The sequence below is a fragment of the Microcebus murinus genome, chromosome 8, assembly GCF_040939455.1.
Source record: "Microcebus murinus isolate Inina chromosome 8, M.murinus_Inina_mat1.0, whole genome shotgun sequence".
Classification (NCBI taxonomy): domain Eukaryota; kingdom Metazoa; phylum Chordata; class Mammalia; order Primates; family Cheirogaleidae; genus Microcebus; species Microcebus murinus.
Genome location: NC_134111.1, coordinates 1568050 through 1589390, shown reverse-complemented (window position 1 = coordinate 1589390; position 21341 = coordinate 1568050). Strand labels below are relative to the sequence as shown.

The window sequence follows — 21341 nt, the reverse complement described above, 5'->3', positions numbered from 1 at the left end:
AAAACACGCTGTAACCTCACACTGAGATGCAAGCTTCACCTACTACCTGTGCGGTCCTGAGTAAACAAACTTCTGAGCCTCGGTCTCATCCAGTGTAACTTGGATAATGATGCCTTTAACACAGTCAATGTAAGAACTGAGTGAGTTGTTTTTTTCTGATGTGACAATACATTTGCTAGCACTTGGCAGGTCCTCAATCAATGGCATTCTTATGGTCCATAGCAGCAGAACAAGCTGGTAGTATGTTACTACAAAATAATGGTTAAAAGACAACAGAAGTCACAATGAAACATACTTTAAGGTTAACGATCATTTAATGTATTGACATTTTCACTTAAAATGTACAATTTGCATATACAGGAGGGGAAAATAGGTTCTGCAGACACAACATAATACTAGCAATGGGGAAGCAATTACAAACAAGATCAACTCTGGAAAGAGAAGTGGAATTGCACTCCATGCCTATGTCTACACAAACTAGGGAAGGAAAAAGAAAGATTACACAGGACCAACACTTGATGTGGAAAATACACTTGGGCCACTTTGACTCCACTGCACGACCTTCTTCTCATGATCCACATGGTGACCCTAGTCCTGGATGGCCTAAAACAGGTCTAGCCTTGTTTCTGAATGACAATCTGAGACATTAACCATAGGTCTCCCTCTTCTCTTTAGTCCCCAAAATGCTGAAGTCAACTCAAGGAATTAAAAGATCATATCAGCTATGTGTACAATGTCAATGGCCAACTTCTCCCAAGTACAGATCATTATTTTAAAAATACACATGGAAGTTAATGCTTACTCAAACATGAACAAGAAATTTCTTCCAACTCACACACTTACCAAAGGATATCACTGAGAAAGGGAGGCAATCAGAAGGTTGGCATCTATGGGAACTGTGGCAAGGAACAATCTGCACCCACCTTCACCCCAGAGTGCATGCATGTCACACTAGGCCGAAGTCTACTGACAGGAACTTCCAGGCCTCACTGTGACTGCCTGTTACTGAGGCTGGCTGTACAGGGGACGGGGACTGGGACACACAGTTGCCCATGCTTCCATCCATACCTCTCCTCTTTAGCCAGAAGAGCACAGGGAGATATCTACTTCAAGTGCATGTAAGTGGCATAACTAAATATTCTGTGGCTCCCATAATTCCCACCCAATAACTCCAAGTTCAAAATTAACACTTGATGCAACATGAAAACTGTTAGTAGGTTGAAAGTAAAGCATATAGCTTTGAAAATGGTTACAATCTGAACAAAGCCATTCTCATTACACAGGATGTAAAATCCTCAAAACAGCATGGGAAACCACTGACACTACTGTTGTCACACACTGCTTCTATCCAGGCATGACAGGTAAAAACATTCCTTCCAGGTAGAGACAGACACTCCTGAGTCAACAAGACCCCTGCAACTGGAGAGAACAGACCTGGGCTCACCACCCACTTAGTTCATTCGGCATCTGGTTTCATATGGAGATCTGTGTGAGTCCTCAAAGACAGAGCTGACTGGGCAATACAGCAAGAGAGAATCATGTAACCAGCCAGGAAAAATAAAGCAGAGTCTGTGCTACCCGGAGCGTATTTTGGGAAAAATTGGACCACATGGAATGTGGGGAGACACATTCACTGTGCTAAACTGCCCTTGCAAAAGTACACTGTTCACAGCATGCAGGACAGAAAACCGGAGTCTTTAGGAGCTTTGAAATGTGAAATAACAGAAATGTGAATAATTTTTTTTTTTGAGACAGAGTCTCACTTTGTTGTCCAGGCTAGAATGAGTGCCCTAGCATCAGCCTAGCTCAGAGCAACCTCAAACTCCTGGGCTCAAGCGATCCTTCTGCCTCAGCCTCCCAAGTAGCTGGGACTACAGGCATGCACCACCATGCTCGGCTAATTTTTTCTATATATACTAGTTGGCCAATTAATTTCTTTCTATTTATAGCAGAGACGGGGTCTTGCTCTTGCTCAGGCTGGTTTCGAACTCATGACCTCAAGCAATCCGCCTACCTCGACCTCCCAGAGTGCTAGGATTACAGGCGTGAGCCACCGCGCCCGGCCAAATGTGAATACTTGAAATACATACTTCTTAATTTTGGAACTTGATAATACTGGAAATGGGAATATTTGACAGAGAGGAAAGACTATGGGCTTTCCAGAGATTCACACATCTTGGGGCTCAAAAGCGAATGCTCTAACCTTCTCCATCACCTGTAGGTCAGGAACAGAAACACAGCTGGGGTCCCGCCCAAGCTGAAGGATGCTTGGAGCAGGTCCCTCACATCTCTAGGGCCCCTGGGCCCCATTTCCCTACAACCTGCATCTTCCTGCTATGGTTCATCTCAGCCACAGGCCACACCCTGGCACACGACAGGCCTTCAGCAGGACAGAGCAGCACCCTCCGCCAGCACAGCCTCGAGAAGGCCTGGAACAGAACATTCTCACCACAGCCGTGTCTCCCTCGCCGTTCTTTTAGCATCATTCTCGCACAAGTAGAAAAATAGGCTATGAGTAGGCTTAGGCAGCAAGAGAAAACCCAAAGCAGACCTAAAACCCTGTCTCTGAATAAAGCAGATCTTCAACATCTCTAGGCTTAAAAAGGGAAAGAATGAAAAATAAAAATTTTTAAAAGAAAAAAAAATGAAGCAGATCTACCTGCACACACTTGTTTGTTATCGTCATGCTTTCTTCTCAAGTTTAAACGATAAAGCCCTAAAACTTCGAGGCACAAATCAATTCCTAATTTGGGATGTTTCCAGCTATCACCACCAAAAACATACAAAAATAACACAAGAATAAGCAGCTAGGGTTCCGTAGGTTTCTAAAGCATCCTCTCCACAAGAGGGCTGTCCCGTCATCCTGAGCGTCGCCGTGCTGGGGCCTGCAGAGCTCAGAGGGTGGGTGTGGGCTCTCCGTCACTGCCTCAGGAGGGCTGTCCCTGTCATCCTGAGCATCGCCGTGCTGGGGCCTGCAGAGCTCAGAGGGCGGGTGTGGGCTCTCACATCACTGCCTCAGGAGCTGCCAGGAGCTGACCGGCCCACCATCCCTAAGGTGACATGCAGCCAGTTCTGGTCTGAGGTTCGAAGGTCTGAAGTTAAACAAAAAGCTGTTTTTCTTGCCTCAATCACTCATTTACTCACGTATCACTAGATTACTGGCACAACACAAACATAAATTATCCCCTAAGCACTACAAGCTAAAAAGAAAATGCCTCTCAAAACAGGGATGTTCAAATAAGGTATTCCAAGACTTCCCATAGGAAGTCTTAGAATGAGCTAGTGCCCCCAAGAGTCCGTGTTTTAGCTAAACAGTGTAGTCTTTCTCTATGATACTTCTGTGGACTAATTACAATTATGGCATCACTACTTTCAAAAGAACTATTAAAACTATTATTAGAAACATTTGCCACAAACAAAAATGCCCTGCAAATCATATTATTGCACACAGGGTATCGCTATGCACATCAACATCTCAAGGCCTCTAGAAGACCCAGAACAGAGACCCCAAGGCCATGCCCGTGGCCGCTCCAGCCAGCATGCCAAGCGCCAGATCACTGTCATTGTCTTGGTACCGCTCACGAATGATGACTTGGTTGGTAGGCTGCTGTCCATAAAGCCCTAAAAAAGAAAGAAAAAAACAGACATCTGAGGAGTTTGTGAAGTCCAACATTCACACAAAAGATAGCTCGCTCAGCTGTGGACGTCGCGTTAATCACAACAGAGCTGTCTCCCCATCTGCTGGTGAGTGTGGGGTGCAGCGAGTGCGCCCTTGCCCTCCTTCACCACGCACAGCACGCGGCCTGCATCCCTGAGCCCACACTGGGAGGAAAATCAAGATCCCCAGCTGGCCAAGGGCCAAAGTCCCTAACGCAGCAAAAGCAGAAGCCTGGCAAAGCTGCACACTCCAGCCTCCACACCACACCCGCTGAGATGGCAGACGGGGCGGGCACGGGGGATACACAGCGCGCAGACAACGGGAGCCAAAAATGCCCACTGAAAGCCCACAAAGGAAAAGCCCACTTAAAAGCAAATTAGCTTCTTGGTTTTCATACAAACTAATTTTTAAATTAAACTTAAATCTGCTAATGTAACTTGCTCTTCATTTTTAATCACATTCCTTCCCAGGGAAAAAAATATTTATGTTAGAGGTAAGAACTTCTAAAAGAGCAAACTTAAACATATTTAATATTTAACTTGCATGATTCAAATTTACAACTGGAAATGTTCTCTATGCTACACAGCTGTATTGCTCAGTAGCTAATGTAATGATCTTGCAAATCTCTCACGTATCGCTAGGGTTAACTTTCCCTCTTGACCCCTTATAACTCTTTTTTTTTTTTTTTTTTTTTGAGACAGAGTCTTGTTTTGTTGCCCAGGCTAGAATGAGTGCCGTGGCATCAGCCTAGCTCACAACAACTTCAAACTCCTGGGCTCAAACAATCCTACTGCCTCAGCCTCCCAAGTAGCTGGGACTACAGGCATGCGCCACCATGCCCGGCTAATTTTTTCTATATATATTAGTTGGCCAATTAATTTCTTTCTATTTATAGTAGAGACGGGGTCTCACTCTTGCTCAGGCTGGTTTCGAACTCCTAACCTCGAGCAATCCACCAGCCTCAGCCTCCCAGAGTGCTAGGATTACAGGCGTGAGCCACCACGCCCGGCCTGATCCCCTATTCCTTTAACGGTTCAACCCTAGGAGAGCTAGAAACTAACCCATTAATAATGTGTACATGTAGTGGAAGCTCTAAAAGAGCAAACTTAAACAAATTTAATATTTAACTTGCATGATTCAAATTTACAACTGGAAATGTTCTCTATGCTACATACCTGTATTGCCCAGTAGCTCATGTAATGATCTTGCAAATCTCTCACGTATCGCTAGAGTTAGCAGAAGTGAGGCTGAAGCAGTGTCACTGAGGCTAACGTTCCCAGTGCTTACCAATCTAAGCACTTACAGTATCACATGCATGTACACACACTGACTCACTTAACTGAGTACATTCTTACCCCCATTCTGCAGATGGGCAAACTGAGGCATACAGAGGCTAAGGGCAAGAAGGGCACCCAAACCCAGGCACTTTGGCTACAGTCTGCACTCATACCCACTAACACCCAAACGCAATAGAGGATGATGGGAGACAGAAAAAAATCAGGCACAGAGTAGCAGAATGAAACCATCATAAATCTAAGAAGGGCTGGTCAGGTATAGGTAACATCAATGGAAATAAATGACTTTCTATGCAATGCTTAAATTTCAAAACCAGTGAATTGTGGCATTCACTTTTGCAATCTCAAAATTTAAAAATGTTCAGTTATGCAGCTCCAACTAGCTAAACGTAACATAGTAGAAACTTGTAAGCTGACCTAATGAAAAGATCCCCTAGAAAATATAAACTCTGGGTCCCCTTCCATAGGTCACATTGAGGTCCCCTCACTGCAGGACCAGGGGCTCTCTTGTGGCTCCTGCTTACTTACCTCTGCCCCTACCATGAGCCAAATCCTCACCAAAGTCAGGTGTGGACATTTCTCAGTCATACTTAATTTAACTGAGTGTTATATAAATGGCCAAAATGTGAATGAGAAAAAGGCAGATACTGTTTCTATGACAACTAAGTTAGAGACTACATACAAGAAAGACTAAATAAAGGAAGGTCACTTTTACAACTACCATCGAGTCATGGAATTAAGAAAACTACAAAGATGGAGGGAAGGGATTGCTATCATCACAAAACGTGCAAGTCTGCTGTGGACTTGCCCCTGGAAACTGCAGTGCAATGATGTATCAGGAGGATGATCCCCATAAGACAAAAATGGAAGACTGCAAGCAAAGGGGCCAACTCAAAGCGAAGACCTCAACCTCACACCAAAAGACAGCTGACCAAATGTCCATTAACAAGGTTAAATTAAAGCAAGACACTTACAGGATGTACACAGCATTCTCTGTACTTTTCCAACTGGCTGACTGACCACTGGTCCTGATCACACTAAACAGAAGGACTTTGTGCGTAACTAGGAGAGTGCCTATGGACTAGCTATAGGCAGCGAGGTCCTAGCAGGCAGCACGGGATGCAGGTGGCAAAGCACCAGACATGAGCACCTGGTGGTCAGTACAACACTGCTGTGGCACGACCACAAACCCACTTGGCCTTCACAGCAAGCAGGTCTGCTGGCTACCTGGTCACCACACTGAGGCAGGACGACCACGAGCTCAGCCCTTCCAAAGCACATGTATCTGCTGGTTGGTCACAAACCCTACTGACTCAGCCCCTTGGGCAGCAAGTATAAGAAGTGCTGCCCTTGAGAGTGTGATTTCTACTTGATTAAGGAGAGTCAAGGACAAGGATGTAATCTGATTTCCATAAATCCCCTGTACAACTACTTCTGCAATACTTCTGCTCTACTATACAGTAAAAAGCAGCAGTGGTCTCCCCGTTCTGTGGACAGGAAGCTAAATAAGAGGCTGGCTCTCATGTGGGAAGGCTAGGGCCTTAAAAACCTACCACCAACATCAGGACCCCAACAGATAAATTGGCAAAAGAAAATAACTCACACAAGGGGAAATATAATTAGTGAACAACTACAAAGACAATCTTTATCCTTGCCAGCCATCCTAAAAATGTAAACTAACGCAACTTGATGATACCACTTGATACCCACTGAAGCTATCAAAGCTTTTAGAGCATCACAATAGGCAGTCTTTATGAGACTACAGAGAAACCTATGTATCAGCAACTGCTGGTGGCATTATATTGGTACAGTGTTCTGGGAATCAACTTGGTAAAATGCTATCAAGACATATCATAATATTTATTTTTTCTCTTTTTTTTCACAAAAAGCTCCAATCTGTAAAGACATATCATAATATTAACAGATGAAGTGATATATAGTCTGGGATTTCCCTCAAAATAATCCAGAGGTTTTTGATGGTTTTCAATGGTATCAAAAAAAGTCTATGCCTTTGACATATTCATTTAACATAGACGCTACGACTTACAATGGGGTTATGTCCTGATAAACCCCTAAGCTGAATATGCATTTCATACACCAAACCTACCAAACATTATAGCTTAACACAGCCTACCTTAAATGGACTCAGACCACTGACATTAGCCTATAGTTGGAGGAAATCAACTAACACAAACCCTATTTTATACTAAAGTGTTGAATATCTCAAGTAATTAATTGAATACTGTACTGAAAGTCCAAAACAGAAAGGTTGTATGGGTACTTGAAGTACAGTTTCTACAGAACGCATATTGCTTTCACGCCACCTTAAAGTCCAAAATCATTAAGCTGAATAATCCTAAGTTGGAAGGAGTCCATATACAGAAACATATTCTAATACATATTCAATAGGAATAAAAAAGAAAATGATTAAAGATGTTCATAGCAGTATCATAACAAAAAAAGAAAAACAGGAAAATAAAAAAACAAGCAGCCAATGCTGGAAGATTCAATACATTATCTGATATAACATACAATCACTAAAAATACTTATAAATATTATATAGCATTCTGAACAACATGTAACATTTAAAAAGAAGACTAGAAATACAAACGGCAATGCATGATTACAAGGATAAAATAGTTATTTTATATGGGGAAGGTACAGCAGGTTTTCAAATAATGTCATTTTATTTAGTTCATTTTGTTATGTTGATGAGGAAAAAAAATTCAATTCCCTACTGGAGTCACTCACTCTCTTTGTGGAGTCTGGACATTTCTTCCAGGTCTGCATGGGTTTTCTCTGAATACACCAGTTTCCTTTGCTAAGTGAACTGGCACATCTACACTGTCCCAGCTGAGTAGGTGTGGCTGTGTGCGAGTACATCCGAGATGGAATGGCAGCCTGTCCAGGGGAAGCTCCCGCCATACGCCCTGAGGGGCTGGTATAGGTTCCAGCCACCCTCCACCCTAAACTGTAATAACTGGGTCAATAATTATGTTGCCTTTATGAATCTTTCTTAAATGTACATATAATAGCTCACCTTTATCTCACTATTTAATATTAGAAGTGTTTTGGTCTTTATTTAGAAGTTTGGTGATATTTTTGTGACCAGAAATATGCTGTAGGAACTTAACTCTTATTTGTATCAATTAGCTTATGGTAAAACTGATTTTGCTGCACATCATTTCACTTAAAAATGCAGTTTCCAAGAACCTGTCAACAACGTTAAGTGTGGACTTGACTGTAATTCAAAGAAAAATATTTGTGCTAAGATCACAGAATGATGGACAACTATTTAATCTGTCATGATAATTTATAATTATTTTACTGGTTTTCAATTTGACATGAAAAGAAGTCAAGCAAGGCAGAATCCTCCAAAGTCGTTGCTAGTTGGGTGAACTTACGTCAGATTCCAGGGACAGATGAATATTTTGAATATGAGCTTTATTTCTATTAAAAAAAAAACCACCTCTCATATTTGGTGCTAAATGTATCAGAAGCCAAAGTAACCATCAGTAGTTATAAGAACACCACTAAGAGTGTGATCCTGGGGGCTCCTTGACTTCTCTGGATACCACTATCAGTGACCACCCACACTTCTGCTAACAGCTCCCCTCCCACTGCCTCTGCACTAAGACACTGTGCTAGTTTTGCTCACAGCCCAAGACAACTACTCTTCCTGTAGACCCCCCCACATTCCCTGTCTCAACCTGAGCTCTGGGGGGTTCCAACCCCCAACCCAACCCCCAGAACCAACAGATGTGCCATGCCCTTCTGCACCTGCCCTGCCTGACTTCACAGGGGCCATCAGCTGGAGCTCTGCCCTCCTCTCCCTCACTGCAGTCCAGTCCTACATGGCCCCAGGCAGCAGCCAGCATTCTCTCACGCTTCCATTCTGGAGAACCCCTTGCCCAGGAGACCCAGGACCTGATGCCACCTACATGGGCGGTTACTCACACCTACCATTTCTTTCATGTGAGGTGAAAAATAGGAAGAACACATCCAAAGCCCAGAATAAATACTAGGCCCTTCAGGCCTACACTCCATTGTGAAATAGATCATTACCTCAGCAGTAACAACTTTCCAAGGTCATTACCAGAGGGAAAACACAAGTGAAAGGTTACCTCTCATCCCTTAAAAAAAAAGAAAAAAATGGGCCTATTTTTTTTTTTGACAGAGTCTCACTTTGTTGCCCAGGCTAGAGTGCCCTGGCGTCAGCCTCGCTCACAGCAACCTCAAAGTCCTGAGCTCAAGCAATCCTCCTGCCTCAGCCTCCTGAGTAGCTGGGACTACAGGCATGTACCATCATGCCCAACTAATTTTATATATACCTTTTTTTTAGTTGGCCAATTAATTTCTTTCTATTTATAGTAGAGACGAGTGTCTCCCTCTTGCTCAGGCTGGTTTCGAACTTCTGACCTTGAGCGATCCTTCCACCTCCGCCTCCCAGAGTTCTGGGATTACAGGCGTGAGCCACTGTGCCCGGCCAGAATGGGCCTATTTTGGTTGCTTCTTAATAAGTGAATCCCAGTAAGTATAAATTATTTTCTTGAGAACTAATCTGGACATAATAGCAAAGTTCTAAAAAAATCAAGCCTATTCTAGCTTTGTAAATACAAAATGCTTATATATTTTTTTCTTTTTAAGAATAGTACTAGAATGATTTATGGTCTCTAACCAGAAAACTGAGCTCACTTAACCTTAAACTGAAAAATAGAAATTCTGGCCCGGCATGGTGGCTCACACCTATAATCCTAGCACTCTGGGAAGCCAAGTCAGGAGGATTGCTTGAGCTCAGGAGTTCCAGACCAAGAGTGAGGCCCCATCTCCACTATAAATAGAAAGAAATTAGCCAAACAACTAAAAATAGAAAAAAATTAGCCAGGCATGGTGGTGCGTGCCTGTGTCCCAGCTACCAGGGAGGCTGAGGCAGGAGGATCGCTTGAGCCCAGAAGTCTGAGGATGCTGTGAGCAAGGCTGACGGCACTCTAGCCCAGGCAAGAGAGTGAGACTCTGTCTCAAAAAAATAAGAAGGAAAGAAAAAAAAATTCTTACAGGCTTCACTAGTCTACCCAGTAAATGAAGAGCAACAAGGAAGGGAAGGCTGGCACAAGTTACCTGCATAGGGGTACTGGTAGGGCATAGCATATGCCTGCCCATTCGCAGCATAGACAACTTGAGTTCCTGGTGGGTACACACCACCGTATGGACCATAGCCATATGCCTGCTGAAAAGAAAGAGGCCCATTAGAAAGACAAGTTTGAAACCACTGATATTGTATTAAAATTGGAACTCCAGACTGTAATTGGTAACATTTAATTGTCAATAATGGAAAAAAAAGTGAGACAGTGTGGTTATGCCCCTTCTTTAAAGTTAGTTTAAAAAATACTTACAACTGGAGTCCTCCTTCAGGCTGTAGAATAAAGAAGGCAGAAAAATACAACAAGAAAAAACTGGACTTACAAGAGATTTGGATTTCAATTCAGTTATTACGTTACCTTGACCTTCAGTGAGTCACCTACCTAACTACTCTGAGCCCTGTTTTGCTCATCTGTAAAATGATCAGGTTGGACCAGATGGTAAGGATTCATTGAAAACCGGTATTCTCCAGGTGAAGCCAGCCTAGAAGCAGAATCCCCCCAGCCCAATTTCAGCAATTCCAGGTAGCATATGGAAGATGAGGATGCCTGAGGTCTGGTACCTAGGCAGGTGACTGACGGCTTTCTAGCCACATACACCTATGAGAGGGCACTGCCAGAAGTTGGTAGTGGGCAGCAGAGCCACCTCCACTGACTGAGTGAATGACAACCGCATGCTGAGAAACACCCAGACAAAGTCTGGCTTCCTTATGTGCTCACAGGTGAGAGGGAGCAGACAAGTGTACAGACGACTACGACTAATGTCATGCACAAGTGCTCTGATACAGGAGAGAAAAGGGAGCTGAGGCTCAGCAGATGTATGTTTGCATCTAAACCTGTCACCTTACAAACGCAGGAGACAAGACTCGTGCTTCTAGAAGAAGAAGGAGACATTCTTTTCCCCATTGCTCCTGCTAAGTACAACTAAAATTCCTGGACATTATACACAAAACAGACACAAAAAGACTGGATAGTGGAGAGGAGGAGGCAGACTGGCCAGGAACTTTAGGACCCAAGGGAAGATGCACAGTGAGTCCCTGGGATTCCTTTTTCCTTCATACATCCCAGACTGGATAACGGAGAGGTTGGCAACCTAAAAATGCCAATAAGTACACACTAAAAAAGGCTGAGAAGAGCCTGTTCTCCCTACCAAAGAATCTAAGAAAGAAAGGGGCAACCTAGCAAGAAAGAACATCTTTAGACAACAACCACTCGATTCAAGGCAAACAACACAGAAAAACCTGCAACCCCACCTAAACTCCCACCAGCAAAGGCCAAGTGTGAAAAGCACTTCACACCCAGTAAGTAATAACAAGGCACCCTTGCAGAGCTGTCAGAGAGGGCTGTGGGGAAGCTGAGAATTCATCCCTGCCAGATGGAAACAAGACAGCCCCATCCCACCCCCTGGTGTCAATGGAGACCATTTGAGGAGCCAGAACCCCTACCTCTGACCAACAGAAATAAGGTGCCCCTTCCCATCTGACTGGAATGACATCAGCAGAGGCCTAGAGGACGGTGAGGACTTCCAGGACCACTCAGTGGCAACTATGGCATCGGGAAGCAGTAAGAAGGAGCTCTTTCCCTTCCCAGACAGGGTGATCTCAGTGGAGACCTAGTAAGAGCCTAAACTCCCAAACACCCCTCCCCCCACAGCAACCCCTGGGTATCAACGGAGGCCAGAAGAGAGCCCGGACTTCCTCCTCTCCAGCTGGCAGTGACAAAGCAGCCCCCCAAGAGGAGGTCTGCTAAAACATAAGATTAAGTAAGATTCAGAGTCTTATGTACTTAAAATGTCCAGGTTTTACCACATGTCCTCACTAGTAAGTGGGAGCTGAATGATGGGTACACATGGTCATAAGGTATGTGAAGGACACTGGAACTATGAAGGGGAAGGGATAAAAACTTACATACCAGATACAATGCACACTATTCTGGTGACAGGCACACTAAAAGCCCTGACTTCAGTATCTACCCATGTAACAAGAACACTTGTACCCCTAATATTTTGAAATAAAGATTAATATATAAATAAAGAAATAAAAAGTGAGGCTTTGATCAAAAACTATTCATCATACCAAAATCCAAGAAGATCTCAACCAAATGAGAAAAGACAACAAAAAAACGCCAACACCAAGATGACTAAGATGTTAGAAATATCTAGAAAGGATTTTAAAACAGCTATCATAAAAACATTTCAATCATCAATTATGAAGATACTTGAAACAAATGACAAAATAGAAAATATCCACCATAAAAACAGAAAATCTCAGTAAAAAATATGCAAAGTTATATATTCAAATTTTAATATATCAAGATACAAAAAAATAACAAAATAAAACTTTTAGAACTAAAAAATATAAATAACTCAATGAATGGGCACAGAATGGAAATGACAAAGGAAAGAATCAGTAAATATGAACAGAGAGTAGAAACTGCCCATTTAGAACATAACAGACAGAAAACAGATCAAAGCAAAACAATGAAGTGTCTCTGGAACACGTGGGACTAACAGCAAACCTTACATTTGTGTCATCAGAGTCCCAGAAGGAGAGTAGATAAAGGTGGGGCTAAAAGAAATTTACAAAATAATGGATTCAAATTTCCCAAATTTAGCAAAATACTTAAGCCTATATATTCAAGCTGAATGAATGTCAAACAGGAAACAAGACAAAGTAACCACAAAACAAGCAGAAGGAAGGAAATAAAGACAAAAATAGGGCTGGGCACAGTAGCTCACGCCTGTAATCCTAGCACTCTGGGAGGCCAAGGCGGGAGGATTGCTCAAGGTCAGGAGTTTGAAACCAGCCTGAGCAAGAGTGAGACCCCCATCTCTACTAAAAATAGAAAAAAATTAATTGGCCAACTAAAATATACAGAAAAAATTAGCTGGCCATGGTGGCGCATGCCTGTAGTCCCAGCTACTCGGGAGGCTGAGGCAGGAGGATTGCTTGAGCCCAGGAGTTTGAGGTTGCTGCAAGCTAGGCTGATGCCACAGCACTCTAGCCTAGGCAACAGAGTGAGACTCAAAAATAAATAAAAACAAAATCAATGAAACTGATAGAAAAAGTAAGTAAAACAAAAAGTTGATTCTTTGAAAAGATTAATAAAAACTGGCAAACTTCTAGTAAGCTGTTAAAAAAAATACAACACAAATTGCTAATATCAAGAATGAATGCAATGAGGATAGATTACTATAGACTCCGTAGACATCACAAGGATAATAAGAAAACTATGAAAAACTCCACATACATAAATGAGACAACTTATGTAAAAAGGACCAATTCCTCAAAAGTACGAATTACTACAACCTACTCAACGAAATAGAGAATTTGAGTAATCCTGTAACTATTAAGAAAACTAAAGTTGTGGCAGGCATAGAGGACAGGCCATGTGAGGGCACAGTGAGGAGACTGTATCTAAGCCCAGGAGAAAGGCCTCCAAGAAACCAATACTGCAGGCACCATGGATCTTGAACTTCCGGCCTCCAGAACTGTGAGAAAATATGTCTGTTGGACGGGGGAGAGGAGGGGAGGGGAGGGGAGGAAAGAGGAGGGGAGGGGATGGGAGGGCAGGGGAAAGGAAAAGAGAGAAGAGGAGAGGAGAAGAGAAAGGAAAAGAAAAGAAAATTGAATTTGCAATTAGAAATCCCCAGGCCCAGATATTAATAGAGATTGCTAGAGATTTCTAGCAAATGTTTAAAGAAGAATTAACACAAATTCTACACAATTTCTTCCAGAAAACAGAAGAGCAGAAAACACTTTCCAACTCATCTTATAAAGCCAGTATTACCCTGATATCAAAATAAGACAAAGAAAGTACAAAGAAAGAAACCTACCAACTAATATCCCTTGTGACTATAGACGAAAAAATTCTTAACAAGTATCAGCAAATAGAAATCAGCAACATAGGCCAGGCACACATGGCTCATGCCTGTAGTAGTCCCAGCTACTTGGGAGGCTGAGGCAGGAGGATAGCTTTGAGCCCAGAAGTTTGAGGTTGCAGTGAACCTCAATAACGCCACTGCACTCTAGTCCAGGAGATAGAGCAAAACCCTGTCTGAAAAAACAGAAAAAAGAAAAAACAGCCAGGTATGGCTACTTGGAAGCCTGAGGCAGGAAGATCGCTTGAGCCGAGGAGTTTGATAGTTTAAGGTTGCAGTGAGCTACGGATGACACCACTGTACTCTAGCCTGGACCACATGGGAACAGAGTGAAACCCTGTCTCCAAAAAAAAAAAAGAAGAATTAAGCAAAACACAAAAAGAATAATTATACACCATGACCAACTTGGGTTTATCCAGGGAATGAAAGGCTGGTTCAATATCTGAAAATTAATCAATATAATCCACTATCAGCAGGCTTTTAAAAAATCACATGATCACATTAATACAGAAAAAGTATTTTAAAAAATCTAACACCCACTCATGAAAAAAACTCTCACAAACTAGAAAAGGAGGGAATTTCCCCAACTTGATAAAGAGTATCTACCAGGCCGGGCACGGTGGCTCACGCCTGTAATCCTAGCATTCTGGGATGCCAAGGCGGGCAGGTTGCTTGAGGTCAGGAGTTCGAAACCAGCCTGAACAAGAGTGAGACCTCGTCTCTACTATAAATAGAAAGAAATTAATTGGCCAACTAATACACATAGAAAAAATCAGCCGGGCATGGTGGTACATGCCTGTAATCCCAGCTACTCGGGAGGCTGAGGCAGCAGGATTGCTTGAGCCCAGGAGTTTGAGGTTGCTGTGAGCTAGGCTGACGCCACGGCACTCACTCTAGCCTGGGCAACAAAGTGAGACTCTGTCTCAAAAAAAAAAAAAAAAAGATAACTCTCCAAATTAACATAATTCACAGGCTTAAAGCAATTCCTGCAAAAGCCTTACATGATTTTGCTGTAGATATAAACAGATTTATTCTAGTTTACATGGAAAGGCAAGGGAATCAGAATAACTGAACCAATTCCAAAAAGGAATTGGGGGGGGTTGATCAGTTTACCCAATTTTAAGACTTATTATATAGCTACAATAATTAAGACTATGGGGTATCAAAGGAAAATAAAGACATAGATCAATGGAACAGAATAGAGAATCCAGAAAAATATACACACAAGAGAACCCAGAAATAGATACATATGTTATAAAAAATTAATTCAAAATGATCAGAGACTTAAATGTAAAACCTAACTCTATAAAACTTTCAGAAGATAACACAAGAGAAAATCGTAGGAAACTTGGGCTAGGTGAAGGATTAAACATGACAACAAAAACACAATCCAGAAAAGAAGAAAGAACTGATAAATTGGAATGAACCCAAATTTAAAACTCTGTAAAAGGCCTTGTTACGGCCGGGCGCAGTGGCTCATGCCTGTAATCCTAGCACTCTGGGAGGCGGAGGCGGGTGGATTGCTCAAGGTCAGGAGTTCGAAACCAGCCTGAGCAAGAGCGAGACTCTGTCTCTACTATATATAAAAAAGAAATTAATTGGCCAACTAATATACATAGAAAAAATTAGCCGGGCATGGTGGTGCATGCCTGTAGTCCCAGCTACTCGGGAGGCTGAGGCAGGAGGATCGCTTAAGCCCAGGAGTTTGAGGGTGCTGTGAGCTATGCTGACGCCACGGCACTCACTCTAGCCTGGGCAACAGAGTGAGACTCTGTCTCAAAAAAAAAAAAAAAAAAAAAAAAGGCCTTGTTAGGCGGCTAAAAAGACGAGCTATAGACTACACACAGGCTGAGCATCCCTAATTTGAAAATCCAAAACGCCTCAAAATATGCAACTTTTAAGTGCTAAGATAGTGACCTTTGCTTTCTGGTGGTTCGATATACATAAACTTTGCTTCATACACAAAACTGTTAAAAATATTGTATAAAATCACCTTCACTAGGTTTATAAGTTATATATGAAACATAAATAATTTTGTGTTTAGACTTAGGTCCCCAAGATATCTCATTACATATATGCAAATACTCCAAAGTTTTAAAAAATCCAAAATCCAAAACACTTCTGGTCCCAACCTGTATCTACAAAAAACTTCATATCCTGAACATGTTATATATAAGAACGCAAAAACTTCGATATTAAAAAAATAACAAGACAATTAGAAAAATGGGCAAAAGACATGAAGAGACATTTCACTGAAGACAGAGATAACAAATAAACACATGAAAAGATGGTCAACATCACTAGCTATTAGGGCTAAGGAAATTAAGACCACACTCAGAAAATCACTACACATATTAGAACAGCTATATTGAAAAAGAGCAACATCAACTGCTGGTGAAGATGTAGAGAACTGGATTACTCATATATTACTGGTGGGGAAGTAAAATGTTAGAGTACCTGTAAAGTAGTTTGTCCAAGTTTTTCTTTAAAAACTAACATGTATTCACCATACATCTGACACAGAAATTACACACTTGGGCATTTATCCCAGGTAAATGAAACCTATGTCTGCACAACAACCTGTACAGAAGTGTTTATATTAGGTTTACTGTCAACAGCCAAAAGCTGGAAACAACCAAAATCTCCCTCAACACAAAATGTGTCACATCCATGCCGTGGAACACTACTCAACCAATAAAAAGGAACAGACTATTGGTATACACAATAACCTGGATAGATCTCAAGGGCATCAAGCTGAGTGAAAAACATCAAACTCAAAAGATCATATGCTGCATGGTCCATGCACATTGTTAAAACGACAGAACTACAGAGCTGGAGAACAGATCGGTGGTTGACAGGTCAGCGAAGGGGAAGGAGGGTGTGACTATAACAAGGTGTGGCAGGAGGAAGACTTTGTGAAGAATTCTACATCTTGACTGAGGAAGCAGTTACACAATCTACATATGTGATAAAATGACATAGGATTAGACGTAAACAATGTACCAATTCCAAATGCCTGGTTTTGATTTGATCTAACATTAACAACTGGGAAACCAGGTGAAAAGCACATGAGACTGACTATACCATCTTTATAACTTCTTGTGAATTTATAATTATTTCAAAATTAGCAGTTAACAAAAAAGGAGGGTACACCACAAGACAGAGACTAACATATATACCAGTGGACAGTCAGCATCCTGAGGACAGGGGACACCCCAGGTATTTGACATATGATTTAAGGTTATTTTTTTCTCCACAATAAAAATACCAGTTTTTCCTGATTATAATAATTCAAGTAATTCATTATATTTAAGCTATAAGTCATCAAAATCTCATTACCCACAGCAATTATCATTAACATGATTCATTTTTAGGTCTACTTAAAAAACAAAATGTGCTGAACATAAATAAAAATACAAAGTAACTGCTTTACTTCATGAAAGCAAAAGGCAATAAGGAATAATCTGTTTAAAGAAGAAAAAGTTTAGAGTACATTTCTAGTATCTCTAATACTAGCTCAAGGTTTAAAAAAGAAAAAACAAAAAAACCAGGACCACAGCAGGAAGGCCTCCAGCTTCGCTCACATGGATACTCGGGTGTCCCTACCTCAGGGGTGGGTGTGGCATATGCCGTGTACGGCGGAGGGGAAGAAACCACAGCTGTGTCGTCAGTCATGGCTGCAGAGCCCACGTACGCCTATGGGAGAGAGAGAGGATGAGAGCAAGGGAGCTGCCAACACCTACATGCTCCATGATGCTGTGCACATATCCCTTTTATTTAGCAAATATGAGTTTAAATGACAAAAAGTCACAGCTCTCTGAGAAGCAGGAGAAACTCCTGTCACTATCTACAGCGGGGACCAGCCCCATTCTGGTGTCCTCTGCATGCAGCAGCAAGGGGGTCCTTGCTCAGCCCCCCGCAGGAGTAGAGCTCTCACAGCCCAGCAAGGCCTGCAGACACTCCGTTGTCACCCAACACCACTCTCAACAATCTTTCTATTCACAAACAAAAACACTACAATCTGAAATGCAGCAGTCAGAGAGATGTTCTACACAGTCTGTTTTTTATATTTAAAAAATATTCTTCATTAAATTGCTCCCCAGTGGAAAAGAAAAACATGTGAGCTCTTTAAGGAAAAAAAAAATCCATACAGGCAGGGCATGGTGGCTCCCACCTGTAATCCTAGCACTTTGGGAGGCCAAGGAGAGAAGATCACTTGAGGTCAGGAGTTCTAGACCAGCCTGAACAAACATAGTGAGACCCCATCTCTATAAACAAAAATTGAAAAAAAATAAGCCGACATCATGGTGTGTGCCTGTAGTACCAGCTAGTTGGGAGGCTGAGGCAGGAAGATCACTTGAGTCTAGGAAAGTTGAGGTTGCAGTGAGCTATGATGACGCCACTGTACTCTAGCCCATACAACAGAGTGATACCGTCTCCAAAAAAATTTTTTTAAAAATCCATACAAAGAATCATTTTGGGATCTTGCCTCTAACTACAGGGACCATTAATACTAATTTTACCCAAAGAGGATTTTCATGAAAGAAAAGGTAACTGGAGACATAGAGTAAGCTTAGGAGGAAGAAATGTCTTAGCCTAACAACAGGAAACACTGACATTGGATATTAAGCTATTTTACTTTCTTTTGCCACATGTACAAATTCTTTTGTAAGCTTGATCTACTTTTTTCTTTCCTTCCTACACAGATAAAGGAGAAAATAAAGTCCCATCTGAAGAATGAAAACAGTGACCAGAGGTAACACTGCCTTGATTCCTGACAGATATAAAGATGGCATTACTTACTGGGCTCTACAAATGGGGTTCACTGTATCAGTGAGCTCCTAAGGCCAGAAACAGGATGAGAGACAAGTCCAGAAATGTTTGTTTTACAAAGCTGAGATCCTATGCACAAAAAAGACCTCGTGGTTCTTTTGGAGCCTTCACTGCAAACCACAGCAAAATTCAAAGTGTTGCAAAGCTTTGAGAAAAACAAAGATTTCTAGAAAACAACACTGGAATGAACATGTCTGTGTGAGGAGGGCTCCTCCTGCAAAAATGTTTATTAAGCCTAGCTTGCTCACTGTCAGCAAAAGGTGCCCTGCAGAGCTCTGCCTGCTCATTTGTGACTGGATGGCCAAGAAACTCATCTCTTCCTCATTTCCCTTCCCTCACCTCCTATTCTCCAATTGTTACAAGACCACTTGAAAACATTACTGACGATCACCATTAGCAACTTACTGTGTTTGTCCTGGAATCCTGGAGTGTAAATTTCCAGGCCCTAGGGAAAAGAAAAAGGGTAAATTATTTGAGGCACTCCAACATTTCAATGATTCTCAAACTAAGGTTGGCATCAGAATTCCTGAAAAGAATTGTTTAAAGAACAAGTCTTTGGGCCTGGCGCGGTGGCTCACGCCTGTAATCCTAGCACTCTGGGAGGCCGAGGCAGGAGGATTGCTTGAGGTCAGCAGTTCGAGGCCAGCCTGAGCAAGAACGAGACCCCGTCTCTACTATAAATAGAAAGAAATTAATTGGCCAACTAATATATATAGAAAAAATAAGCCGGGTACGGTGGCACATGCCTGTAGTCCCAACTACTTGGGAGGCTAAGGCAGAAGGACTGCTTGAGCCCAGGAGTTTGAGGTTGCTGTGAGCTAGGCTGACACCACGGCACTCACTCTAGCCGGGCGACGAAGTGAGACTCTGTCTCAAAAAAAAAAAAAAACAAAAGAACAAGTCTTTGGGCTTTGCCCCAAAACCCACCCCACCAACTCACTTGAAACATGCATTAGAAATATATATTTTTAAAAATTACATCTAGTAGATATATAATATTTAAAACATAATCTTTTCTAAATGTGAAATGTACTATAACTTGCTTTGTCAGTTCATGGCAAACACACAGATCTACTCTCCCCACCCCCCCCAATTTTTTTTTTTTTTTTTTTTTTTTTTTGAGACAGAGTCTCACTCTGTTGCCCAGGCTAAAGTGAGTGCAGTGGTGTCAGCCTAGCTCACAGCAACCTCCAAATCCTGGGCTCAAGCGATCCTCCTGCCTCAGCCTCCCAAGTAGCTGGGACTACAGGCATGCGCCACCATGCCCAGCTGATTTTTTCTATATATATTAGTTGGCCAATTAATTTCTTTCTATTTATAGTAGAGACGGGGTCTCACTCTTGCTCAGGCTGGTTTCAAACTCCTGACCTTGAGCAATCCTCCCGCCTTGGCCTCCCAGAGTGCTAGGATTACAGGCGTGAGCCACTGTGCCCGGCCTCTTTTTTTTTTTTTTAATGGACTACATAATGTTCCACAATATTAGACTGTCAGCAATTTTTTGCCATTAAAAAGAATGCTGTTACTAATATCCTTATTACCCCTTGCATGCTATGTAAACATTTCCATAGGACAAATTCCAACGAGTGAAACTGCCAGGTCAAGGGATATATAATTTATTTTACTGGGTACTGCCAAATGGCCCTACAAAGAGTCTAACAATCTCTACACCTATTAACTTCCTCCTAAATGGTCACAAAAAATAGTTATCTGCATTTTAAATCTCACAAGTTTTCTAAATTGATAGGCAAAAAGTAGTTTCTTGTCCACTCCTTCCCTCCCACACCTCCCACACCTCCCACTTTTCTTACTGACCTTATCCCTCTTCTCTCATCTTTAACAATTCCTTTTATGTTTTATTCTCATTTTACTACTAATATCTCCTTGAGTTAAAAGATTAGCTCATTCATTTTCAAATATTCTGGTTTTCTAACAAATTCAGTTAAGTTCCAAAATTCCCCAACAGATGTTCTATGTAGTCATGTTGTCACCCACTTTGCTAATGGGTATCATACTAGACTATTCATATACCATATATGGATTTTGTTGTCATTTAAGGTAGAACAGTCCAGTATGGCCCTTCATCTGCAAATTCCGTTCTATTATTAATTTCAGAACATTTTCTTGCACTGAATTTCTAAACATTTCTTTTTGGGTTCTATTCTTTCTGGACATCAATAAGCTTTCTAAACTCTTTAGTCTTTGTAACATAGCTCTGATTCTTTCTCCAAATTCTTTTATCTTTTTCCTCAGCTTTCACTGAGTATCTCCAGTCTCTTCCCCATGCCAGTGGCTCACTTTTCAGTTACGGTTGTGTGCCAGGGAGGGCCGTTCACATTACATTATAATGTGAATGGTACCCCCTTCACAGTAACAGGACTTCTAGGATACAGAGACATAAAAGGGTACAAAAGAAACATAAATCCCTGTGTTCATGCAGCAGCATGTATATTCTAATAAAGAGAGAAAAGAAACAAAATAAATAGTTGATGAATGGTGAGTGTGTTTAGGTGGTAATACAATTTTAAATATGACGTAT

At 41.8% G+C, this 21341-nt stretch overlaps 1 protein-coding gene across 3 annotated transcripts in view; it reads right to left on the bottom strand.

The window, feature by feature from the left end:
• Positions 1-295: 295 nt before the first annotated feature.
• The window catches only part of PLEKHB2 (pleckstrin homology domain containing B2), a 38785-nt gene continuing 17739 nt past the window's right edge, over positions 296-21341 (bottom strand). Inside the window, exons 5-8 of one of the 3 annotated variants that reach the window (XM_012751717.3) lie at positions 19211-19250; positions 17579-17668; positions 10073-10181; positions 296-3621 (exon numbers count right to left, since the gene is read on the bottom strand). In XM_012751717.3, the coding sequence (XP_012607171.1) occupies positions 3485-3621; positions 10073-10181; positions 17579-17668; positions 19211-19250 (376 nt within the window). In that variant the 3' untranslated portion in view covers positions 296-3484. The remainder of the gene's footprint in view (positions 3622-10072; positions 10182-17578; positions 17669-19210; positions 19251-21341) is intronic. The other 2 variants (XM_012751719.3, XM_076005422.1) reach the window with 2 other exon arrangements.